At 39.4% G+C, this 22,908-nt stretch overlaps 1 protein-coding gene and 1 pseudogene across 3 annotated transcripts in view; both read left to right on the top strand.

Annotated features, from left to right (window-relative positions):
* Nucleotides 1–22,908, top strand: part of SLC12A6 (solute carrier family 12 member 6) — an 87,599-nt gene that overhangs the window by 45,968 nt on the left and 18,723 nt on the right. For all 3 annotated transcript variants that reach the window (XM_059913712.1, XM_059913711.1, XM_059913713.1), the window contains 7 exons: nt 14,941–15,035; nt 16,055–16,186; nt 16,961–17,107; nt 18,489–18,543; nt 19,029–19,159; nt 20,155–20,396; nt 22,414–22,628. In XM_059913712.1, the coding sequence (XP_059769695.1) occupies nt 14,941–15,035; nt 16,055–16,186; nt 16,961–17,107; nt 18,489–18,543; nt 19,029–19,159; nt 20,155–20,396; nt 22,414–22,628 (1,017 nt within the window). The remainder of the gene's footprint in view (nt 1–14,940; nt 15,036–16,054; nt 16,187–16,960; nt 17,108–18,488; nt 18,544–19,028; nt 19,160–20,154; nt 20,397–22,413; nt 22,629–22,908) is intronic.
* Nucleotides 5,048–5,765, top strand: LOC132360523 (retinitis pigmentosa 9 protein-like; annotated as a pseudogene).

Raw genomic sequence — 22,908 nt, 5'->3', positions numbered from 1 at the left:
ATCTCTAGTTCTTATTTGTACCTCTTTAATTATGAGTGAGTTAAGTACTTTTAAATATATTAACAGCTATTTCATGTGTCTTTCGATTTGATGTTTACTTTGATTTATGCATTGTTGAACTTTTGATGGTTAGAATATATGCAGAGCAGCTGTGGGAAATATAAGCTATCAAAAAGTCCAAAATAGAGAAAGTACTTGACTGGTTTGCTTATTATAGGTTCAGAGTGTTAGTTGAAGAAACTGGGATACTCCTTTTTTGCTCTTTCTATGTTAAGGACTTAAGTTTCTGGTCTTAATTCTCATTCCTTTGAGTGAGTTTATGTGCTGGAACACTGACACCTTAGGCACTCAATAAATATTTGTTAAGTAAATGGTTTGACATGAACACGTAGCTAGAATTGTGATCACCAGGGTCTTAGCTTTGTGGTATTGAGGCTGTCACTATTCTCTTTTATATATATATATATATATTTTTTAATTTATTTATTTATATTATTTATTTATTTTTGGCTGCGTTGGGTCTTCGTTGCTGCGCGCGGGCTTTCTCTAGTTGTGGTGAGCGGGGGCTACTCTTCATTGCAGTGCGCGGGCTTCTCATTGTGGTGGCTTCTCTTGTTGCGGAGCACGGGCTCTAGGCACGCGGGCTTCAGTAGTTGTGGCTTGCGGGCTTCATTGCTCTGCGGCATGTGGGAACTTCCCAGACCAGGGCTCGAACCCGTGTCCCCTGCATTGGCAGGCAGATTCTTAACCACTGTGCCACCAGGGAAGCCCCTCTTTTTTATATTTTTATATTGGATAGTTTATTTAAACTGTTCAGAATTCGTCTTCTCTGTATAAAAATTTCATATTTGGACCAGGAATGGTTAAGATTTCATCGAAAGATTTTGGTAGATTTCCCCCTACACTGTTAAATTGCTTCTGTCTCTGATACATGCCTGATAGGTAGAGATGTTTGGAGAGTGGTTCATCGTCTGAGCAGGAACACGTGTGTAATGGAGGGAGGGAAGGACTTAGTTAATGAAATGGACAGTCAGAGGAGTTGGTACTGTTCCAGTGTTACTAAGCTGGGTTTTGTTTCCAATTAAGCACTTGTAGTAAAAGATAGTAGATTAACTAATTGTAGGCAAAAAAAAAAAAAAATAGTATGTGATCTTGAAGAATTCTCTCAGTCAGTATTAGCTAAAAACCCTAGTATTTACGAAGAGACTACTCCAGACATTAATCTCATTTGGCAACCTACAATTGCACTCACTTTTAAATAAATCTGGGGATTTATCCAGTTTAGGTAAGTTCATCCTGCTACCCTGTCTATCTCCTAGGTTCATTAAGTCAAATTATATTCTCCTTTTTTTCTCATGCTGTTAATAACTGTCATCCTCTGTCTCCCATCCTAAGTACATTTAACTACAGCCTCAAAATCCTTACTGGTTTATTTTTTATTTTTTAATCAATTTATTTATTTTTGGCCACGCCACGCTGCTTGTGGGATCTTAGTTCCCCCACCAGGGGTTGAACCTGTGCCCTCGGCAATGAACGTGAGGCGTCCTAACCACTGGACCTCCAGGGAATTCCCTTACTGGTTTATTTTTTAAAATATGGAGTTTGCAAAAGAGTGAAAGATAATTTTTGTTATATTTTCTAATCATCATATAGTTCCTCAGAAAAAACTTTGGTAGCTTGAATTAAAATCTTGCCAAATTCTGTAAAAACCTCATTTAGGATAATTTGGCACTGTAGTTGAAAAACTGCTTCAGTTGCCTTGCCTGCTAAAGGGAGTTTATAATAGGATCTTTTAAACCTTCTAAATGCTTTTCTTTTCCTGTCAGCAGAGTGAAGTTATTTTATTGTATCTACTGTTCCCACTGACTCATCAGATCTCTTGCAAAACTCAGGGTCAGGCTGAGGAGATGTATAGAGGGGTGAAACTCAGTCATGATAAAGAATTAAGCTGTAGGCTTATGATTTATGAACTTTTATGTGTGTATGCGTATATAATTTTCAATTTAAAACATTTTAGAAAGCAAGCAAGCAAATGAACAGTGGGCGCTGGCATTTTTACAATTTTTACCAAACATTCAAGGAAAAATCATTTCACTCTTCTACAGTTTCTCTCAAGGAACAGAAAAACAAGTAAACACTCCCCAACTCAGTTTGAGACTTGCATAACCTTGATACCAAAACTTAACAATGACAGTATGAGAACAGTATAGGCAAATTTTACTTATGAACACAGATACAAATATCCTAAATGAAATATTTGCAATTTGAATCAAGCAATATACAGTTGACCCTTACAATGTGAGTTTGAACTTCACTGGTCCTCTTATACTTGTATTTTTTTCAATAGTAAATCCTACAGTACTACACAGTCCCTGGTTGGTTGAACCTGCGGATGTAGAGGAGGAACCTCAGATACGGAGGGTCAACTATAAGTTATACTTCGAATAACCCCCAGCATTATTCAGGGGTCAACTGTATTTTTAAAAATTACTCCTGTGACCAGTTGGGTTTCTGCTAAAAATACATGGTTGGTTTATCATTAAAAATCAATTTATATAATTTAGTATATTAACATATTGAAGGAAAAACATCATATAATTATCTTAATAGATGCAGAAAAAGAATTTGATTTGAAACATATCCAGTATTTAAATTCATGAGTTCATAAAAAACTGGTCACCATTGGAGTATTCTAGTGAACCAATTTATTATTCTGAGAATTGGTCTAAAAAGAAAGAATGAAGTATTTATCTTGTTTTTAACTATACCAATGGGTAACCAAATAGTAAATTAGAGGGAATGTCTCTTTATAAAAATATTTCAGCTAATAAATTAAGGAAGAATAACAGAATATCACCATTTTGTAACCCCTCATAAATTAATGAATCTAAGCATTAATCATCAACAGTTGCTAGTATCTCAAAAAGAAAGACAACCAGATGACATGTATCTCCTGATGGAAGATCAAAATACCACTTTGAAGGTGTTTTCCTCCCTCGCCCATAAAAATACTGAATGTGGTTAAGCCTCTAGACCCAAACCATTTTATAGGAAATAGAAGAAAACAGAGCCACATGTTAAACAACATCACATGCATGCTCATCAAAATGGAGACCATCAGAAACTTTACTGAACACATGACATAGGTTCTTCAACAAATAAATTGCAAAGAAAAAGAGAAAGCAGAAGACTTAATTGAGAGATACAGCAACCAGTTGTAACATGTGCCTCTTATTTGGCTTTTTTTTTTTTAATATATATATTTATTTATTTATTTATTTTTGGCTGCGTTGGGTCTTCGTTGCTGCACGCGGGCTTTCTCTAGTTGTGGCGAGCGGGGGCTACTCTTTGTTGCGGTGCGCGGGCTTCTCATTGCGGTGGCTTCTCTTGTTGCAGAGCACAGGCTCTAGGCACGCGGGTTTCAGTAGCTGTGGCTCGCGGGCTCTAGAGCGCAGGCTCAGTAGTTGCGGCGCACGGGCTTAGTTGCTCCGCGGCATGTGGGATCTTCCCGGACCAGGGCTCAAACCCGTGTCCCCTGCATTGGCAGGTGGATTCTTAACCACTGCGCCACCAGGGTAGCCCTCTTATTTGACTTTTGATTCAAACTAAAAATCAAAAACATAATTTATAACATTTGAGACAACCTTTCATGTTCACTTAGTCACATAGTTCAGACCCAAACCTGCGCCAAGGGAGATTAAGTACACTTACTGCTCTTGTTCTGCCTATCTCAGACCAGCAAAGGCCATTAGACAAGCTCAGGAGTCTCAGGGAGGAATCTGAGGTTTATCTTAGCTAAGCCCAAGTTGTAGCGTAAGTGGTAATTGAAAAAAAGCAACATTATAGAAATAATAGCACCACAACAATAAAATGCTTATAAAGAGCATTTGGTATACCCTTTTTTGGCTTGCAAAAAAAGTATGCCATAACAAATGGAAATCTGAAATTTTCGGTAGAGCCAATGGCACTCCTGTCAGTTTTCGTTTGAATTGTACAATGAAACACCAGTAAGTTTCCCAATAATATCAGCATTATATGGTTGGTAAAATGAGAGAAAAGAAGCACAATAGTGATCTGGTGGGCTGTTTAATTCAAAGCATTACTGAGGCCAGTCTCAGTAGGTATCCTCCGAAGGAATCTTAGGATTCTGGATAATTCTAAAACAGCCCTAGGATATGGGTTTGGTTTTTAGTTCTTGCAGAGTAAAGGTTATTTGCTATTCAGAAACCAGAATTTCCATTCCACTTGGGATTTCCTAGGGTCATAGTAGTGACCCAGACTTCTGAAGGCTGTACATCTGAAGCAGCATGATTTCCAAGATATTCAGACCAAGAATTGATCCATGCCCTTCAGTATGACCACTCCTGATTTCATACCTGGTTGATCCATGCCTTTCTGATGAGAGCTTTGCTCCTTGCCTAGAAAACCCTGACCTTTCCTAATTGACCAGGAGCTCTGTTGGACCCTCCCATTCCAAAACACCACCACAAGTAGACCCTGGGTAAGACAATCTGGAGGGCATCATTGGTTTCATAAATGCAGGCAAAGTCTCCAGGGACATTCTTCCACCCCCCACACCCCCCAAAATCAAGCAAGCAAGTGGAAGTTGGGCCAGAAACCTCCAGAACCAAAGTGTTTGAAAGTTAGGGTAGTTGCACCTGAAACTTGAGACTAGAGAAGCCCCAAACATAGAGGTTCCAGGGCTGCAGCAAGGGAAGCCAGAGCTGTGAGGAGGTGGCTTAGACCAGCGGGCAGTGGGATGGGGCAGGATAGTTATAAAGTCAGATTTTTATAGCAACAATATTACAGTGCTACTGAACAGCAGGGAAGTAGTATGCTGAAGCTGGGCCTCCTTTCCTCCTGTAACCCTCAAGAGGGATGAAGTGCTGTTGAGTCTGGGATATAACACTATTAAATGTCTAAATCAATGGAGGATGCAGGAAGATGAGCGTGGTACTCAGGAATGAAAGACTGTTTAAAGCGAAGGAAAACAAATAGTTGCTGATATTTTTAAAATGAAGGCTTCGCAGCCCCGCATGGGGCCGCAATGTCGTCCCAGCCCGGGTGCGACGGCTCGGGTGCCGGGGGCGCACGGTGGCCGCGGGAGCCTCCGGAGCAGGAGCTGAAGCGGCGGCGGCACGACGCACAGCAGCTGCAGCAGCTCAAGCACCTGGAGTCCTTTTATGAAAAACCTCCTCCTGGGCTTATCAAGGAAGATGAGACTAAGCCAGAAGACTGTATACCAGATGTCCCAGGCAATGAACATGCCAGGGAATTTCTGGCCCACGCACCAACCAAAGGACTTTGGATGCCACTGGGGAAAGAAGTCAAAGTCCTGCAGTGTTGGTGCTGTAAACGATATGGTCACCAAACAGGCGACAAAGAATGCCCTTTTTTTTTATCAAAGGCAACCGAAAGTTAGAACAGTTCAGAGTAGCACATGAAGATCCCATGTATGACATCATACGAGAGAATAAAAGACATGAAAAGGATGTAAGGATACAACAGTTAAAACAGTTACTGGAGGATTCAACATCAGATGAAGATGGGAGCAGCTCCAGTTCCTCAGAATGTAAAGAGAAACACAAGAAAAAGAAGAAAGGAAAGCATAAGAAAAAGAAGAAAAAACGAAAGCATAAGTCTTCTAAGTCAAATGAGAGTTCAGACTCAGAATGACAAGAGCTTGACTTGTTCAACATTCTCTTCTCAAAAATCAAACACTGTGGCCAAAGATCAGAGGAATGTGGAATCAGAGAGGAATAGGAAAGAGAAACACCGAGAGAGGAGATTTGGTGTCACAGGTGTGAATTCTCACCTACCTTCCAGTAAAGATGTGACCGCCACAGGAGAGTGAGTTGTATCTTGCCAGGTGCTAGCTCTGGACAGCAGCTGATTTCAGGCTGGAAAGCTTTTCTCATTGTTCTCCTCCCTGCAGATCACTGTGGGTCCTGATTCCTTAGAAATGCCTCTGGCAGGGTGGCCAGACTAAGGGAATCTCTGAGGAAGCTCCTCCAGGTGCTGCCACAGCTTCCACCCTCCATGGTGGGGCTACTTAATGCCCTTAGATTTCAGGCTTGACTTTCCTCTGTTGCTGAGGATAAAAGCTCATTATTTTATTTATTTAAAAAATACTCATTTATTTTTGAATCATAACAATATACTTACATGGTCCAAATTTAAAAGGTATATAAGGGGAATTCCTTGGCTGTCCAGTGGTTAGGACTCGGCGCTTTCACCGCCGTGGCCCAGGTTCAATCCCTGGTCAGGGGAACTGAGATCCTACAAGCCACGAGGTGCGGTCAAAAAAAAAATTATAAAAGGTATATAAGGTTTAATCATGAAAAACTTTCCTCTTCTCTTCCCCAGCTACTGAGTTCCCTTTCCCAATGGCTACCCATTTTACCAGTTTCTTGTGAAGTCATACAGAAATGTTTTGTGTATCACAAGCAAATGTTTTTTCTCTTTTTTAACACAAATACTAGCATACCATACACATTTATCTGCATTGTTTTTTTCATTTTTTAAATCAGCAGTGTAAAGCATGTTGGTCTTTGCTGCCCACATAAGTCTTGAGTTCATAAATCCCTGTCATGTTTGGTTGAGTTTTTTAGGGGGAAGGGCTACCCTATAATAACAATGAACAATCATGTCTTTAACTTCCTTAGCGCTTATTGCCATTGTCCCATGATTATTATTATCCCCAGAATAATTGATTCAGAAAACTTATAAGGATATAGGAGTTACTGTACTGGGTCAGCTACCCACATCCCCAAATATATCCTCATCCTGTTGGCTAAGCACAGCCTACACGAGAACTCCTGGCTTTGACTGCTGCAGCTGAGGCAGCTCAGCAGGTTGGGATGGTGCCTGCAGCTAGGAGAGGGCGTCTGTTCTTGCTGAGCCAAAGTGGAGCCAGATTTTGCTCATGAGCAAGTGTCTTCCCTCTCCACCAGAGTCTCTTGCTGTTTTCATCACTCAGGGTCCCAGGAACTCACTGTCCCCACTTCCTGCCTTTTTTCCTAGGGGTTGGATTCCCCCCTCTTTAAAGAATAACCAATGCGGGCCAGGCTGACTCCTTCCCAGTTTTCCTCAGTAACAGCTCCTAGTCTTGCCCTTGGAAAGTTTATCTCAATAACACAATTGGCTGGAATGGCCGAGGACTTGTTCTTCCTGAAAACCCTAAGTCCATTTAATTCAAGCAATGCCTTACACTTATCCTTGGCATTTCTAGCTCAGCATGCAGCAGAAAATTCTCCTTCCAGGAATTTTCCTTCTCCTGCTGGAGTCCCATTCATGATAAACATATTCTATTACAATATGGAAGAATAATGTCAATGATTCTTGAGCTTATGGTGCATTAAAATGACCTGGAGTGCTTTTTAAAACAGATTCCCGTGCCGTACTCCTAGTTTCAGAATTTCTGATTTATTGTACCAATTCTGGAACGGACTGTGGAATTTGCATTTCTAACAAGTTCCCAAATGATGCTGATGCTGTCAGTTTGGGGACCAGATTTGAAGAACCACTGATCTAAATGTTTAACCTCTTACTAAAGCCTTTCTCCACTTTCTGCTTTAACGGGAATCTCTCCATCCACTGTAGCCCCTGCAAGTTAACTCCTGTCCCTTCTCCCTCACTCCAGGTTTCTCTGTCTTCTATTTCTGGCCTACAGTCTGCGGTCCATCAGTTAAGCCTGTTATCTCCCTTGACCTGTGGTTTTTTTGCCCAGCTTACCCAAAAGAACCTCAAACCAAACTCCTCCTCCTCTGCTCTAATTCCCAGACTGCTGAGCCCATAACGCTGTCAATCAAATTCCTTCATCCTAAAACCTCTTTCCTCAAACTCAGTACTCTCTACTATTAAGGAAGTCAAAGAAAGCCACCAGACCTCCCTTTACCAAGGTATCTTATCAGCCTGCCATCATAGTTGTGGTAGGCGAAATTATAAAACAGCCCCAAGGTTTCCTACCAAACCTGTAGAACTGTTACTTTAAGGGATTTTACTCCCATGATTAGATTATGTTAAAAGATAGTTTGGCCTTTTAAGGGTGACTATTTGGGTTATCTGAACCAAATCACATGAGATTTTTTTTTTTTATAAATTTGTTTTATTTTTATTTCTTTTTGGCTGCGTTGGGTCTTTGTTGCTGTGCGAGGGCTTTCTCTAATTGCGGCGAGCGGGGGCTACTCTTTGTTGCAGCGCGCGGGCTTCTCATTGCTGTGGCTTCTCTTGTTGCGGAGCACAGGGTCTAGGCGCTCGGGCGTCAGTAGTTGTGGCTCGCGGGCTTCAGTAGTTGTGGCTCGCAGGCTCTAGAGCACAGGCTCAGTAGTTGTGGTGCACGGGCTTAGTTGCTCCGCGGCATGTGGGATCTTCCCCGACCAGGGCTCGAACCAGTGTCCCCTGCATTGGCAGGCGGATTCTTAACCACTGCGCCACCAGGGAGACCCTCACATGAGAATTTTAAAACCAGAGGTTTTTTTCTGGCAGGCAGCAAAGTATCCTACCCTGGCATTGGTTCCCACAGAAGTTTCTGCTCCAGTAAGTTTTGACTCTGTATCTGCCCATGTCTCTAATTTTGGGGTCAGCAGTTTGCCCTGTGACCTCAATTCTCTGATAGATTTAAGAAGATTTGATGATTAGTTTGTTCAGCTTTTTACTGGTTAGGACAGAGTGAAGACTTCTAATCTCTTTACATGCCAGACCAGAGACTGGAAGTTGATGGATATCGCTTTAAGCCACTACATTTGTGGTAATTAGTCCCTGCCCACATCTGGAAGATTCTTGAGGGCAGAGACCATCTTGTTTCATGTTGTAGTCTCACCTTCTAGCACAATGCGTCATGCATGGTGGTGTTCAGTGGGGTTTTATTAAAAGTATGGTTACATTTAAAAAAAAAAAAAGGGGGGCTTCCCTAGTGGTGCAGTGGTTAAGAATCCGTCTGCCAATTCAGGGGACACGGGTTCGAGCCCTGGTCCGGGAAGATCCCACATGCCGTGGAGCAACTAAGCCCATGTGCCACAACTACTGAGCCTGTGCTCTAGAGCCCGTGAACCACAACTACTGAGCCCATGTGCCACAAGTACTGAAGCCCACACTCCTAGAGCCCATGCTCCGCAACAAGAGAAGCCACCGCAATGAGAAGCCCGTGCACCGTAACGAAGAGTAGCCCCCGCTCGCCGCAACTAGAGAAGAGCCTTCGCGCAGCAGTGAAGACCCAATGCAGCCATAAATAAATAAATAAATAAATAAGAAGGAGTTAAACAGTAGATTAGAAACAGGTGAAGGGTGTTTGTGAACAAAAAAATACTACACCTAGACGTATCTTAATGAAGCTGCAGGACACCTAAGAAAAGATCTTGAAAGCAGCAGAGAGAAAAAACATCATCAAAGGAACAACAGAATGATAGAATTCTCAACAAACAGATAACAAAACAAATAATGTCTTAAAGTATTTGCAAAAATTTTATTATCCTAGAATTGTGTTTAGCAAAACACTTGGAATTAAGGGGAAAATACAGACAATCGTAGATAAGTAAAAGCCAACAACGCTTTTTACCGCGAGACTTGCTCTAAGCTCTTGGTTTTCAACTAGGGACAATTTTGTCCCCCAAGGGATGTTTGGAAATGTTTGGAGACATATTTGATTGTCACTATTGGAAATGCTACTGGCATCTAGTGACTAGAGGCCAAGGATGCCCTTAAACATCCTAAAATGCACTGGACAATCCCCCACAACAAATAATTATATTATCTGAAATTTCACAGCACTGAGTTTGAGAAACCCTCCTCTAAAGGAATTCTAAAGAATGTACCTCAAGTAAAAAGAAAATGATCCCAGAAGACTAGTATTCTGAAATGTAACAAAGAATATTGAACAAATGAAATGGTAAATGTGGACCTTGACCCAAGTCAGTGTTGTCAGTATGAAATAATTTCAGTGTCTTTATTTGTGTAGTTAAAAAAAAAAAAAAAAAGACTCCTGGAAATGCCGGATAGTAATATTATGTAAGTCAGGAGGAGAGAGTTGGAACTGACTAAAAGAATAGAAATAGAGTGTGGAACCTCCAAGAGAGGAGAGACAAGAAATGGAATAAGGGAAAACAAACCAAAAAATCCAGAGAAAAAATGAGAATGAATCATAGAGAAAGAAAACCGAAGAGAAATAAAAAGATGGTAGAGTTCAGTCTGAATATATCAATTGCTAAGGTTGATAGACTTGACTATTAAAAAGACAGATTGTCAGATTTTTAAAAACACAGCTACTTGCTGTTTACAAGAGATCCACCTAAATCATAAGGACCCAGGAAAAATGGAAAGTTGAGAGACAGAAAAGGACATTTAACCAAAAGACAGCTGGTATAGTTATCATTATCTTTTTCCTTCTGTTGTCTTAGGATTTATTCTCCTTTCTAGCCTCTTAAAATAGGTACATAGCTCATAAAATTTTTATTCTTTTTACTTTGCTAATGTAAAATTTTAAAGCAATGACTTTCCTTTGAAGTGCTACTTTTGTTGCATCATACAAGTTTCAATAGGTAGTGTTTTCATTGTTATTCAATTTTTAAGTATTTTAATCTTTGATCCTTGAATTGTTAAGCAGTGTGTGGGGTTTTTTTTAATTTCTAAATTCACAACGTTTTTAAATTTATCTTTTTATAATTAAATTCCAACTCGTTGTTATACACCAAGATCATGGCTTATATTATACCTGTTTGAAATTTGTTCAGTCTTTAAGATCTAGTACATGATAACTTTCCATATGCAAATTTTCCATGTATGTTTGATTAAAATGTATAGTCTCTAATTTTGCATGCAGAATGCTATCTCCATTAAGGCCAAGGTTATTCACTGTGTTATTCAGATTTCTTTACCTTTGCTATTTTGTCTGCTTCATCTATCAATTATTGAGAAAAGTATGCTAAAAATCTCCCTGTGTGATGGTAGATTTATTAATTTCTTGGCATAATTCTGTCCCTTTTGCCTCAAATATTTTGAGGCATGGATGGATTGGTGGGTGGATGAACGGATGGATGGGTGGATATGGTAGGCAGCCTTTTTTTTTTTGGCTGCACCTCGGCTTGCAGGATCTCAGTTCCCCAACCAGGGATTGAACCCAGGCCACACCAGTGAAAGCGCCAAATCCTAACCACTAGACTGCCAGGGAACTCCCTAGGCAGCCTTTTAGACTGACTCTGTTGATCCTTTCTTCCTGGTATTCATGCCCTGTGTAATCCTCTCTCCTTTGAGGGAGGGCTGGACTTTATGACTCCTTCTAATTATTAGAATATGGCAAAAGTGATGTCACTTTCAAAATGAGATTACAAAAAGACTGTGACATCTGTCTTGTACTCCCTCTCTGGCTCTTTGATGGCTTGCTTTGAGGGAATCCAGCTGCCATGCTCTAAGCTGCCCTATGGAAAGTCCCATGTGGCAAGGAACTGAGAAAGGCCCTTGACCAACAGCCTGAAAAAACTGATTCCTGCCAACTATGTAAGTAAGGTTGGACGAGGATCTTCCCCAGGCCTTCCAATGAGACCACAGCCGTGACAGGAGACTGAAGCAGAGGGCCCAGCTAAGCCATGCGCATATTCCTAGCTCCCACTAACTGAGATGATAAGTTTGTGCTGTTTAAGCCACTAAATTTAAGAGTAATTTGTTACACAGAAAGGGATAACTATAAACAATAGATGTATGTTTAAAATTTATATACTTGGTGAATTAAGTCTTCTGTTAATATGGTTACCCTCTGATCCCTAGTAAAGTTTTTCTCAAAGAAAAATTTATCTGCTAATAATAAAACTGTGTCAGCTTTATTTTGGTTAGTATTTGCCTGCTATATCTCTTTCCTTTACTTTCAGCCTTTGTGTGTGCATATTATGTTTCTTGTAAACACTATATGCCTGGATTTTGTTGTTTAATCCAGTGTGTCAATCTTCATGTTTTAACTTGTAAGTCTTGTCTGTTTGCCTTATTACAATTATTAGTATTATTGATATATTTGAACTATTCTGTCACCCTAAGTTGTTTGCAGTTTTTTCCACTTTTTGTTTCTTTTTTAATCCCTTACTTAAGAAAAAATGATGTCTATACCCCTGTCCCCCCCAATAAAGGAAATGACATTAACACACTCTCACATCACTCTCTCCCCGGCCCCAGCCCCCATGGTGGTGTTGTTATCTAGAATAGGTCAGTGGCAAAAGGAGGGACTACTCAATAAATGGATTCGGAAGAGCCGTCCATTTGCTAACTACATGATCTGACTTCTTCCTATCTCTCCAACCACTCTGTCCTTTCCTAGCTCTGTTTCAGCCATGTTATCTATTCTGTTTTATGAATCCATTAAGATTGTTTCTGCTTTAGGATCTTTTAAAATTGCTGTCCCTCTGCCTGAAAGGCAGGTTTTTCCTGACCATCCTGTGCCAAGGGTATGCTACAGCCCGCCAGCTCGTACCAGCTCATGAGAGCCAATTACGTGCATCTCTTCCCAAAACCACGTTCAGTGACTTCACATTAGTAGTTTGAAATTAGCATGTGTAAGTATTTGCACCACAGAAATTGGCAAATACTATAAATCAGTATATATGTTTTTTAATTCTGGAGAGCCTGCTTACCAGCACCCTAAAGATCTTACCAAAAGTTGTCTGTCCTTCCCATCCCCAGTCATAATCTGTCCCAGTACATGTTTCATTTTCTTCATGGAACTTATCACTTTTTTTAAAGTTATTTTCTGTCTTCTGTGACTTCAGTACAGTCTTTATGAAAGTACAGTCTTTAACTACCTTGTCTACTGTTGTGGTGCCCAACATATGAGAACTTAATACTTATCGAATTAATTGAATAAATGAATTACTCAAAAATGGTGATAATTTTTAGCTGTGTCATTCTCTTTAGAATTTTCTGAAAGCATTAGAGAGGAAAATAATTACATTTCTTTTTATGACTTTTTATTATGGGAATTTCCAGAGGTATAGAAAAGTAAATAGACTAGCATAAACCTCCGTGAACCCACCACCCAGCTTCAGCAATGTTGCAGATCTGTTTTCAAGCCCCCACCAAATTTTTTCCCAGAATATTTTAAAGAAAATTCCAGACATCATATGATTTTACTTACCCATTTTAAAAAAAATAACCAGTCCATATTCATATTCTGTTTCCTGACGTTTGGTTTGAGTCAGGATTCTAACAAGTTTCACACCTTGCAATTGATTTGGTATGTCATCTTAAGTCTCTTAATTTATGAATTCGCCTGTTTTAGTTCATGCCATTTATTTGTTGACGAGATCAGATTATTTGTCATGTGGAATCTTCCACATTCTGAATTTGATGACTGCATCTTTGTGGTGATGTTTAATATGTTCCTCCTTTTTTTTCTGTGAACTGGTAGTTACATTTAGAGGCTTGGTTAGATTCAGCTTCCATTCTTTGGGTAAGAGTACATCATAAGTTGCACAGTGTATTTTTTCATTGTATTACATTAGAAGATTGTGTTGTCCCACTTTTAGTGATGTTAAGATTGATCAGTGAGTTCCAGGTTGATCAGTGGGTTCCAGATTGATTAGTGGGTTATGCCTCAGCTTTTCACCTAATGGTTTTAGCAACCATTGATGATCACTGCTCATAACCATTATTTTATTAGGGGTTGAAAATTGGTGATTTTTTTCTGAATATATCATTCCATCTGCATTTATTCGCCAGAATGTTTCTATAATGAAGAAAATTTCTTTAACTGGTTACCGTGAAATACAGTTGGTACAGGAAAGACAGGATAATTGCTTAATTCTTTACATTTATTATTTTTCAGACTTCGATGTTGTTTCCATAGCAACTCTGCGAAGGGGACTAGTTTTTTACATACCATTTTGGATATTTCAAGTACTTGCATTTCAATTCATTGCATTATATATTTTTAATATTCACATTATCCCATTTTTAGCCAGTGGGAACCCCTTCAGATTGGCTCTTCTGTCCTTTGACATGACTCAGTTATTTTGATAGCTTGTTGGCTATTTCCCAAGCTCATCTTACATATTTAAGGTTATAGGACTGTAAATTAATTTCTTTAATTTTTGTGTTGACCTCTGTTTCTTCAATATTTAAAATCTTAGGGTTTTGGGGGGTTTTTTTTTTTGGACCGCGCCGTGCGGCATTCGGGATTTTAGTTCCCTGACCAGGAATCAAGCCCGTGCCCCGTACAGTGGAAGCGTGGAATCTTAACCAGTGTACCACCAGGGAGGTCTCTAAAAATCTTAGTTTTTAATGACATTTACACAATTTTTAAAATTTTCTCTCTTTCTCTCCTGCCAGACAATTAGGACTATGTAACTTTTATACAATAAAGAACCAAAGTTAAGAAAGCATTCAAACAACAGAAACTCTACTGTTTTAGGGAACCCAGTCTCGCTCTCTTTTTTTTTTTCCTCATAGCGGGTTCACCAAATTCTTGTGAGGTGCCTCTTTTAACATAAAAAGATAGGTGGCAAATGTTTGTACAAAAATGTCATTTATAAAAGGTCAGATAGCCCTGAAGGCAGAGGGCTTTTATTGCCATTATCCACAGCAACAGTGTGGAAAGTAGCCCTTGTCTAGCACAGTGTTGCACACTGAGCAGGTACTCAGTGACTATTTTTTTTTCTTCCTAGATTTGGGTGACATTAAGAGTCGGGTCTCTATAGGCTAGGATCTTAAACGAATAGTGTTTCCAGAGGTCTTCATATTGTTAAGAAAAGGAATGACCCACGTTTACTTCTTAGAAATTTGCTTTTGCTCCTGTTCAAGAGGGAGTCACATTCTCCAAGCAATGCTGATTGAGTTCTGCCACTCTCAGATGAAAATCTGAATATGAAAATGGGTTCTGTTATTACAGGGGGAACATGCAGTTATTTGGTGCTGATGCTTCTTCAGTACCAATGAGAAACTGACTTGGTTTACTTTTTTTTCCAGATGATGGACATAAGAAAGCTCGAAATGCTTATCTTAACAATTCCAATTATGAAGAAGGAGATGAATATTTTGATAAAAATTTGGCACTCTTTGAGGTAATATTTGGGAGAAAACTAGGGCAGAGATTTCAAGAACAGAAATTTCAAGATCGCTGTTTTCCACCCCATTTAGTTTTAAAACAGTACAGGTTGGATAATTTAATAACTAACTGTTAAAATACAATACTTACTATAGCTTGTCATTGTAGTTGATTTAATCTATGTAATCTAATTATTGCTAATTAATGAATAGCCGTTGAGTCAAATTTCTATGAAATAAAGAGGAATGTTGACATCACAGGCATGTGGAGAACCTTGCTGTCTAATTTAACTAGGATTTAAATCTCTGTGTTGTAACAATCTACTAAGTACAAAATTTTTCAACTCTGTGTTTGGGATGAATGTCGTTTACCTTAGAACTACTAACCAAAAATCAGGGTAGGAAGCAGGCTGCTGGATTAAGAGGACCTGAATGTCTCATCCGACTAAGGTAGCATGGACTCTGATGGGATCTGTGTCCTGGCTGTTGAAAGGAGCCCGGTTTAGTCCAGCACTGCATTGTCTTACTTTGGACAATGATTCAAGTGCCACTTTCCTCAGCGTTCCTATTTTTTAAATGATATTTTCTCTTAACTGCCTTCAAGAAAAGGTCTGAGGTGAATATTTGGTTCAGTCACAAAAGTTTTTCCTTGACCTGTCCATGCTTGGTGCTATAAGTAATAGCTATAAATGTTAGTAGACTGTTAGTAGTACTGTAGTTAAAGATTATGTTATCAGTGTTCTTTATGAGGTTACAGCTGTCTGTAGGGGCCAGTGTGGTTTTGTGTTTTCTGTAAAGTTAAGCTATTAGAAAGAATCATAAAGCTTTTCATTTAAGAATTTTATAAGAATGTGTGTAGCCCTGATTACATATTATAATATGGGGGGAGAATAAATCTCATTGATAAATTTTCTTAAAATGTTTACCTGTGAAATTTTTTCTTATTTACTTTGCAGTTTTCTGGTAGAGGGATCACTTTGATGCTTATTCCCAGTGTTCTTCACTATTTCTTTCTTTCTTATTTCTGGCTCTATAGGAAGAAATGGACACCAGACCAAAGGTGTCTTCTCTCCTCAGCCGCTTGGCCAATTACACTAACCTGACGCAAGGAGCAAAGGAACATGAAGAGGCAGAGAACATCACTGAAGGGAAAAAGAAGCCCACCAAGGTGAGGCCTTGGAATAACAAGGACAAATAAAAAGAGCCCTGTTTACAAGAAAGGAGGAAATGTCCAGGGCATCACTCCGTGCTCAAGAACTATTGAACGCTTGGTATATGCCAGGCACGTGAGGGAGTGAGCTGTGTAATTAGTAGCTGGGAGACAGGCATTCCGGGGAGAGGGAATAGCACTTCAAAAGAAAAGTGTCCACACCCATCTACTGATGCCATCTTTCTGTTGTGAAGCTGTTGGGTTTTTCAAAGACCAAATATCAGTTTTTCTCAACATGAAAATATGGAAGAATATTACAAGTAAGCTTTCTGGTTGTTCAGGAGTAAAACAACCCGCAGATGTTTTTATCAACTACGTTTACCAACTCTATGAAAGATTTATGCCAAATTCTGAAGGAATTCCATCAAATCATTATCCTTTTTTTTTTTTTTTTTTTTAAAGAAAAAGCTATTGGCCTTGAAGAACAGAAAATTTTAAATTGTTGGGGATGCACTTAAAAGTTTATTTGTGGTCAGATGCTTATGTAAAAATATGTGGAGAGCTATGTAAAGTTAAAATGTATATCTCTAGGAATAATAAAAAGTATGGTGATGGACATTTGTTAAGATGGAGATTTTATCTGTGCCTATTTAAAGATACTGCTTAAACATATCATCTCTGCTTTGCAATTAAAATGATAGGGTACAAGTTTTTATATAAAAGTAAAGGGATGAATCATCTTTTCTAGATGACTACATGATTTTTTTCTTTTGTCAACATCTTTCTTTCCAGACCCCCCAAATGGGTACTTTCATGGGTGTTTACCTCCCATGTCTACAAAATATTTTTGGAGTGATCCTGTTTCTACGCCTTACATGGGTGGTGGGCACAGCTGGAGTTCTGCAGGCCTTTGCAATTGTCCTTATCTGCTGCTGCTGTGTAAGTCCTGAGTTGGCCCCTGAAGATCACCTGGAACATTGCAAGAGCTCAACAGTATCATGCTTAACCTATTTGGGCATAAAAGAAAGAATATGTACTGGGGAAAGACTCATGATCTCAACAAGGGAGATTATTTTGATAATAAAGTCTAAAGGATTTTCAGTTATTTAGTGTCAGTTATTCACTGCTTATATCTGTAATATGATGTACTCAAAATTACAAGGAAAGACTTCTGTAGGAAGTAGAAGATACAATCCCTGACTTCAAAAAATTCAGCATACAAACCACTTGAACTCGATAACACTAGTGTTGTGACAGAAAATATGTTAGAAAATGTGATGTGCTACTCCAGTGTGGTACCAGTAAACAAAGCTGGTTGTTGTTTGGGGGTAAGAGGTATTCGTTTTGTTTTGCAGTCTCATCCGTTATCCCTTCCCCAGAAATTGGGGTGTTCTTTCCAGTTCTTCTCTCCGTTATATTGAGAACGTTCTGATCTTCCTTTAATTTAAACTCCTCTTCTCTATGTATCCCAGCCACATCTCTCAATTTTATTGTAAGTTGATAGATAATTATAAAAATTTTTATTTTATTATTAAGCTGTCTACAGACCTCTTTTATTACTATCACCATTATACACTCCCTGTGCTCAGCTGAGTGCCATGTAAAGCAGGGTAAGCAGACATAGTCTATATCATTAATAACTTAATGGTACCACCATTTTTATTTTCCCGTTTCTTAGTCTTGAAACTTCAGGGCCATATTTGGCTCCTTGATTGCCTCTCATATCTCATCAGCTATCAAGGCCAGTCAGGTCTCCCTCTGAAATCTCTTTTGTTCAACCCTGTCTTTATATTCCCACTTCTACCACTGCAGTCCTTACCTCTCACTGAACTACCACAATAGCCTACTAACAAGTCACTCTGCCTCCATCTACTTCCTATCTTCAGTCCATTCTGTACTCTGCTGCTATCAGGTAATGTTTTTAAAATACAGTTCTCGTGAGCTCAGAAGTCTTCAGTGGTTCCTCTTCTTACTGAATATTATTCTTGTTATTTTAGCCAGTCTTTAGTCAGTTTCCAATCTGTTTACCAAGTTTTTAACTAGGAGACCAGGGTGAGATCAGTGGTTCTTAATAGCACCTAACCTACTGATTACGATGTAGGAGCGTTTTAACAGAGTACTAAAGATACCAGTAGTGTGACTAGTGTAGCGTGTTGAAGCACATCTCATTTGCATACCATTTGGTATGACAGGCAACTCCCTCCATAAAAGTAGGTAGAATTAAATATTGGATAAGTGCTCTGAGGTCCACAGATGGGAAAGTCGGACAGAAATGTCGTCTTTATACAGTAACAGTCTTCTTCTTTTTCTTTCTTTACAGACAATGTTGACTGCTATCTCCATGAGTGCCATTGCCACTAATGGAGTGGTGCCAGGTCAGTAGCTAAGGCTGGATTTCAGAGATTGTCATTGATTACTGCATGTTTCTGCTATAAAGCCAGAGGTGCAAACTTCCAAGGAACAGAATACTATTTAGTTAGTGGCCACAGGCACTAACACTATTTGACTTCAGAATACCTTCTTTTAAAAATCTCTGTATGTTTTAAGCTGGAATCCGTAATTTCTACTGCATTCTTAGCTTCTTTTAGTTAGAATATATATTTTATTCAGCTATCTCATGCCTGTAGTAAATATCCTCTGATATTTTTCTAAGTAATACTGACAAATTGTGCTGATTTATGTGGAACATTAGATGTGCAGTATGTAGGTTTCATCTTTTACTCCCTACCAGGAAATCTACTTTTTATCATATTCAGGGTTTTCAAAAAGCCTGAAACATTTATCCTTTGTTACGACTTGTTTACATTCCTGTTACTTACATACTTCTTTTATCCTGTTCACCTTCTGTTTTGCCTTTTAGCTGGGGGCTCATACTTTATGATTTCCCGAGCACTGGGCCCAGAGTTTGGTGGGGCTGTTGGCCTCTGCTTTTATCTTGGTACCACATTTGCAGCAGCCATGTATATCCTTGGTGCCATTGAAATTTTTCTGGTGAGTAATGACTTAATTGTGGTCTAAAGTATAGAAAAGATATAGATTTGGATTTATTTTGCTGTTGGATATCAAAGCTTCTGAGAAATCAGCTATCGGAATCAATCAAGTGATTGACTGCTAACCTGTTATTGACCTCCTACTGTGAATGTGAGTCAGAAAGGTTGAGGGTATCTTTTGCCTGCCTACTCCTTCCCCTCCACCCAATCACCAGCACCCTGCCACCTCAACCAAAAAGTTAAAGTCTCAGAGGCAAGACTTGGGCTAGTGGGGGAAAAATAGAAGAAAGTTTATCTCTTTTGATGTCTTTATCCCAATGAAACAAAATGTTTTTCATTTATTTATTCACTAGGATATATTTCCTGCTATTTAAAGTAATGATAGCAGAAGTAGGACTCAAGATAATCATTACAATTATTTTGTATAACACTTTAAATAAATTATTAACACATTTCTTGTTTTTCCATTTGGGAGTGTAAGTATTCAGAATGGCACATAGACTTTATTTTATTTATTTTAAAATTTTTGGCTGCGTTGGGTCTTTTTTGCAGTGTGCGGGCTTCTCATTGTGGTGGCTTCTCTTGTTGCGGAGCACGGGCTCTAGGCACGCGGGCTTCAGTAGTTGTGGCACGTGAACTCAGTAGTTGTGGCTCGTGGGCTGTAGAGCGCATGCTCAGTAGTTGTGGCGCACAGGCTTAGTTGCTCTGCGGCATTTGGGATCTTCCCGGACCAGGGCTTGAACTCATGTCCCCTGCGTTAGCAGGCAGATTCTTAACCACTGCACCACCAGGGAAGCCCTGGCATGTAGACTTTTAAAAAAATCCATGATGTCCCATTTCTGTAGACATTTTAGAGCGAAATAGGAATTAGGCTATGTCTCCAGTCATTTTCTGTCTCAGTTTTGCTTTCCTTCGTGAAAGCAAATGCAAACTACAACAGCCCTTTTATTTGATTATTTTGAAATGACCTTATTTTCTACTTCTTTTGCCTAACAGGTATATATTGTCCCCCGAGCTGCCATCTTTCATAGTGACGATGCACTCAAGGAGTCAGCAGCCATGCTAAATAACATGCGTGTCTATGGCACAGCCTTCTTGGTCCTCATGGTATTGGTGGTATTCATCGGTGTACGCTATGTGAACAAGTTTGCCTCACTCTTTCTGGCCTGTGTCATTGTGTCCATCTTGGCCATCTATGCTGGAGCCATCAAGTCTTCTTTTGCCCCTCCACACTTCCCGTACGTGTCTCTCTGACTAGCCATCATTATTTGGTAGTCATTAACAGTATCTGGTGACGTGATCATTTCAAGTAAGAATTTCACAGTTTCTCTGAGATTTCCCTCTTGGATAAGCCCAGTTAGCATCTGTGCGGGAAGCCTCCCAGCAAATTGTGTTGTGTTGATCCTCCTCCTTGTGTCCCAAGTATACAGCTGGCAGCCGTGGCCGTCATTTGGATATAGATAGTGGGTTTTTCAAAACCTCCTGATAATGATTATGCATATTTGAACTATTCATGAAGGCCTTTTCAAACAGCATAGTTTTGCCAGCAACCTTTATAAAGTATTTAAAGGTTAGATTCCTTTTATTGATGAAGAATCAAGAGATCAAGGAAACCTAGATTCCTACCTAAATATTTATAATTAAATTTTTTGTGCTGCTGTTAGTACAGTAATGGACTTTCTAGTCATAAAATAAAGGGAAATAAATGTCATATCTTTTGCATATATATCTTTCTATATATATATTATATTACATACCGTAAGTAGTACAGGTATCTTAAGGTATATTTTTTGAAGTAGAGATGGATTTGTACAGATACGTGACTCACAGGCTCACCTGTTTTCCATTTGACGAGTGGCATAGGGACTAGACGGCCCTGAGTGTTGTTTGTCACCTTATTACAGTGACTGTCTTTGAAGAGTCATCCTGATCACTCAGGGATCAAACTCATCAGTCTTATGTTGATTTAACCTGATTACAGAAAAATAGATTTTTCAAGATGAAAAAACAGGTCCATAGAGGTTAAATGACCTGCCCCAAAGTTAATAATTGGCAGAGCAAGAAAATGGACCCTGTGATTTCCTGATTCCCAGTTCAGTGTTTCTTCTGCTATGCTAAATGACGTCAGTAATAGATTCCATCATAAATTTTCAGTCTGCTTGTCTAGGGGCTGCCAGGCAACTGAAGACCTACTTGAGTCATAAAAGTACTGAAGGCTACATTCTGCCTATATCTTAACTTGGGAAATTCCATTTTGCCTCAAGTTCTCCTTTGATGCTTTTTCTCTTTTTTGGGGGGCGAGAGTTCATGATGTGTGGTAGTTTCGTTAAAATATTTCAGCAGAACAAGCCAAAAAACCTAGAGGAATGCATGAAACAGTACTGGGAAATGTTGAGAGTTGTTGAAGCTGAGTAGTGGGTACATGGCTTATTGCATATGTATGCTATCATTTTGCAGATTTGAAAAGTTGCTTTTTTCCTCCTGAGAGGTATTTTAACTGTGGGTGTATTATTCCTTTATTCATATTTATATCTCTGAGTTAATGAAAAAAAATAAAATCAGCAGTTTGTATTTGTATTATCCTTAACTACCCTCACCCCTACTGGGTCTAGGCTTAAGTTCAAAAACAGTTTTTTATTAGGCCATAGAGGGATGGCCTAATTCTAGCCAAGCTGTCTCCCTTGAAACAGTAGCCAGAAGCTCTGACCTTTAGCATAACATTTTCAAGGGAGTTGTTATGAACATAAGGCTTTTTCTTAGGCCAGAAAGAAAGGGGTGGATTTGTGTGTGTGTGTGTGTGTGTGTGTGTGTGTGTGTATGGAAGAGGAACAAATGGACTCTAAGATTCTTTTAAGACCTAACAATTGGTTAATAACCTAAAAATTCTGGAAGATGACTCAGCACAGCGTCTTCAGACAGTTCTATTTGAATTCTATCACTATTACCTACCACCTGTATGACCTCGGGCAGACTCCTTTTTCTCCCTAAACTTCAGTCCCTAAACAATGTAGAAATACTAGTGCATATTTTGTGAGATCGCTGTAAGGATTACACTGGCAGAAAATGTAAGACACCATTCACAGAGCTAGTCAATATTAGTTCTTTAACCATCTATGACAGTAAAAACTCTTAGAGATGAGATTTTTTTTTTTTTTTCCTGAGCAAACCTATATACTAACCTGTTTCTAACCTATTTTCTCTTTTAAAATATTTTTTCCCCTTGCTTCATCTTTCTCCCTGTTTGTTTTCATTTAGGGTCTGCATGCTGGGCAACCGCACCCTTTCATCAAGACACATTGATATTTGCTCGAAGACCAAGGAAATTAACAACATGACAGTACCGTCAAAGTTATGGGGCTTCTTCTGTAATTCAAGTCAGTTTTTCAATGCCACCTGTGACGAATACTTTGTTCACAATAATGTCACTTCAATCCAGGGCATCCCTGGATTGGCTAGCGGTGTCATTACAGGTGAGTTGGGAGGTTTGGGGACACATTTTTAAAATTTTTCTCTGAGGAGGGCTTTGCCATCTTGTTGAGCCTTTATTTTTATTTTTTGGTCATGCCACGCGGCTTGTGGGATCTTGGGCGTCGAACCCACACCCCCTGCGTTGGAAGCGCAGAGTCTTAACCACTGGACCTGCAGGGAAGCCCCCAGACTTTGCCACCTTAGACTCTTCTATTGTCCATCAATACTGCCACAGTGCCACTTCCCTTCTTAAGTTCAGCACACAGCTCTTAATTCAACATC

This window comes from Balaenoptera ricei, chromosome 2 (genome assembly GCF_028023285.1).
Source record: "Balaenoptera ricei isolate mBalRic1 chromosome 2, mBalRic1.hap2, whole genome shotgun sequence".
NCBI classification, from domain to species: domain Eukaryota; kingdom Metazoa; phylum Chordata; class Mammalia; order Artiodactyla; family Balaenopteridae; genus Balaenoptera; species Balaenoptera ricei.
This window is presented reverse-complemented; position numbering and strand designations above follow the sequence as displayed.